The sequence below is a fragment of the Gavialis gangeticus genome, unplaced genomic scaffold, assembly GCF_001723915.1.
Source record: "Gavialis gangeticus isolate Ggan-Ray unplaced genomic scaffold, GavGan_comp1, whole genome shotgun sequence".
NCBI lineage: Eukaryota > Metazoa > Chordata > Crocodylia > Gavialidae > Gavialis > Gavialis gangeticus.
In genome coordinates, this window is record NW_017728982.1 from 799473 (window position 1) to 802594 (window position 3122).

General features: G+C 61.8%; 1 protein-coding gene across 1 annotated transcript in view; it reads right to left on the bottom strand.

Moving 5' to 3' along the window:
- Positions 1-2659: 2659 nt before the first annotated feature.
- TMPRSS4 (transmembrane protease, serine 4) overlaps positions 2660-3122 on the bottom strand; it is a 23480-nt gene continuing 23017 nt past the window's right edge. Inside the window, 1 exon segment of the mRNA XM_019512202.1 lies at positions 2660-3054. Coding sequence (XP_019367747.1) covers positions 3043-3054 — 12 coding nt within the window. The 3' untranslated portion in view covers positions 2660-3042.

Here is a 3122-nt window from a genome sequence, read left to right on the forward strand (position 1 = left end):
GTTAGTGGGAAAGGCATACAATCTCCCAGTTAGCCCAGCAGCCCCCGGCCCCTCCTTGAAGAAGAGCTCTCACGGGAGAACACAGTTAGGGGAGGAAAAGGTTTTTTTAAAAGAACTGTTTTTAGCGGCCATAACCTGTCAGTCTTTTTTAGAATCAGGATCAGGACACCGTCCCACTCCCCACATGATATGCAACGCTGTACTATGCATGGACTCTTCCTCTGGCTTGACAGAAAACTTAACGCAACCAGTTCTTGACCCACGACTCTCGCGGTCCGCGGCGGTGTGCGGGTGCGTGCAGCCTGGCCGTGGGCATGCTTGGGATGCCCCCTTGGCACAAAATCCTGAGCTGTGTGGTGCCCGCTGTCCGCACGCGTGCACAGAGACCTGCACGTCCGGGCGTGCGTCGGGTGTACTGGTTATGCATATAGGATATACTGTAAACAGACACGGGGTGTCTCCAGACATCCTGTGTGTTGCCTTTAAAACACGTTTTGCACTGTAGAGTTTTATTTAGCTTTGCCTTGAATGAAATAAAAGTTGACATTTAGTAGAGACGTTCTGCCTGGGCTCTTGCTGGCGTCTGCTCGTGTTGGCTTCGGCCTCCTGCACGGCTCAGCGTGAGCACGCCTGCACGTGAGGGGCCTCGAGGACACGGCTTCTCCCAGCCTACAACGCGTGGCCGCTCAGCAGTGCTGGTGAGGTTGCTGCCTGGCCGCCCCTTGTTTTCTGCTGGGGTCAGCACCTTCCTGGCTCGGCAGCTGCCCCCGCCGCCCCGTCGGTGAATCGGTGCCTGGAGAGCTGAGTGGGGAAGGGGCTCCGTTCTGGCTCACCACCTTGCTCTGCAACCTATGGCGTGGCCCACCTCCGCCTGCAAAGTGGGATGATGCCAACAGCTCTGCAAGGGCTTTGTAAGCTGTAATTAGGAGGGCACAGTGCTGGAGGTCCTCAGCTGGGGGCCGGAGGAGAACACGGAGTTATTCACACGGGCTGATCACAATGCTCGGAGCCCTCGCTGTCAGGGTCAGCACAGGTGAAGGGAAACGGGCCTGGCTCCTAGCCATATCACATGCCAGCCGTATGGCAGAGCAGATCGTTTCTTCTTTCCTTTTCTTTTTTTTTTTATTTAAATTCCGGCTTTGAAAACTGTTCAAGCCGACGCTCCCCCGCTCAACTCTTCTGGCCTCCTGGCCAGGGTCCAGAGGCATGTTCTTGTTTACTTGGTCGCGGGCGTACAATGCATCTTTGTTCCCGAGAGCCACGTCTGTGCCTGGGCTTTGCACGGCAGGGGCGATCCCGCATGGGAAAATCTGGGCTTGGTGCAATGGACTCGCAGCTCCTCGCGGGGGGGGTGTCCGCGCTGGAGCCCACCGGCATGGGTCTCAACAGAAAGCACCTTCAACAGGGCGTCACTGTTCCTCTTTCTCCTTCCTAGAAAGTGTCTGCGGCGGGACCTCTCCTTTCTCGGGAACTCCCTGCTCAGCCGTTCCCCTCCCAGCGTCTTGGCCTCACCGACGTGGGAGGCAGCTGTGCGGAGGACTGAGGGGCACCGTGCGGCAGGGAGAAACGCTGGCATGAGCTTCATGTTTGGAAGCTTGGCCCACACGTGTGACGGGCCCAGGGCAAGGGGAGCCCGTGAAGGCGGGCGGCAGGGAGAGCACTGGCGGGCCGCCGTCTGGAAGGCAACGTGTCCCCGTCCAGCCCCAGGGGGGCCGTGATACTGCCGCCCCCAGACCGGCCGTGCTCTGCGCACACAGCGCCATACCGGCGTGCAAGTCTTGCAGACAGGTGCGAGGCGCTGCCCTGGCCCTGGCCCCAGCCCGGCCCCATGAGACCGCCCCAGTGAATCGCTCTGCCCAGCGCACGTGCGGCCTGAGCAGATCGTGGGGATTTGCTGGTTATAGTGAAGTGCGGTGCTTCCCAAGCTCCTTCCACCCAGGCATGTCACCTCACCGGCAGGTTCATCCTGTAGAGCCCCCTGGGGCAGGGAGTGTCCCCATGTCAGTGTGGGGGAAACTGAGGCACTGCGCTGGTTCCTCGGGGCAGGGATGAGGCTGAGCAAGTGAGAGCTGCAGCAGTGTGCAGACAGAAGGGCTCGTGACGGACTAAACCCCTGCAGGCCGCAGCCCCTGGCGCTGGCAGATTGGGCACAGACCGGCACTGCTCTGTCGTCCTGCTGCCCTGACTGAGGGGGCCGCGGCAAACAGCCAGCATCAAGGCCCAGCCATGAGTTGCTCCTGGGACCCAGGCCGGTGCCCAGACCCCTGGAACAAGTCGGCCTCAGGCTGATGCTGGGGGCTGCTACGTGGAGCTGCAGCACTGTGTAGTACAGAATAAGCCCCGGGGTCTCCAAGTGCTGACATTAAACACACTGTGATGGCTCAGTGATCAGTCCTGTGATCATTTAACAAACATCTTGCTCATAACCCAGAGCTGCCCTGCGCCCGTGAGCCAAACACCACCCGCCAGAACACGGCACAGCGATCCCGAATCCCCTGCCAGGCCCCACAGCCCGATTGCAGGTGGCAGGGGCCCGGCGGGGAGCAGAGCGCCTCACCTTCCCTTGCCCGCAGACCGGGGCCACTGCAATCGGAGATGGGCACAGCCCCAAGCCCAGCGCTGGCCTCAGCTCAGGCCGGCCCTTGTGTCTGCTGTGGGGTTGAGCCTGTCCCTGCAAAGAGGAGAGGTCGCTCCTTTGCAAAGGTCCCCTCTGAACAGGAGCGGGGTTTAATGGCGTGTCGCACAGGGCGAACATGTTGCTTGTTCCCTCCGGCTGCCGGGGGAGCAGGGACAGGAGCTTCCCGACGCAGCGGCTCTGCGAAGCGCGGACCTCGTCTCTCCCGGGAGGAGCCCGAGCGGGCCAGGCAGGAGGGTGCTGCTGCTCCGGGCTGCCTTGGCTCTCCTCCCGCGTCCTCCGGCAGCGCCGAGCGGGGCCACTGGCCTTCGGCATGGGGATCGGGGCGGAGGGCTTAGGCCAGGCTCCCAGCAGTCAGACAGGGAAGGGGGGTGCAGGGACGGGGAGCAGACCTGCACCTGGGCACCTCACTGCTCAGACTGGGCGGGGAGAGAGACGAGGAATCAGAGACCCAAACCTGGCAGCAGCAGAGCAGGAGCCAGACCAG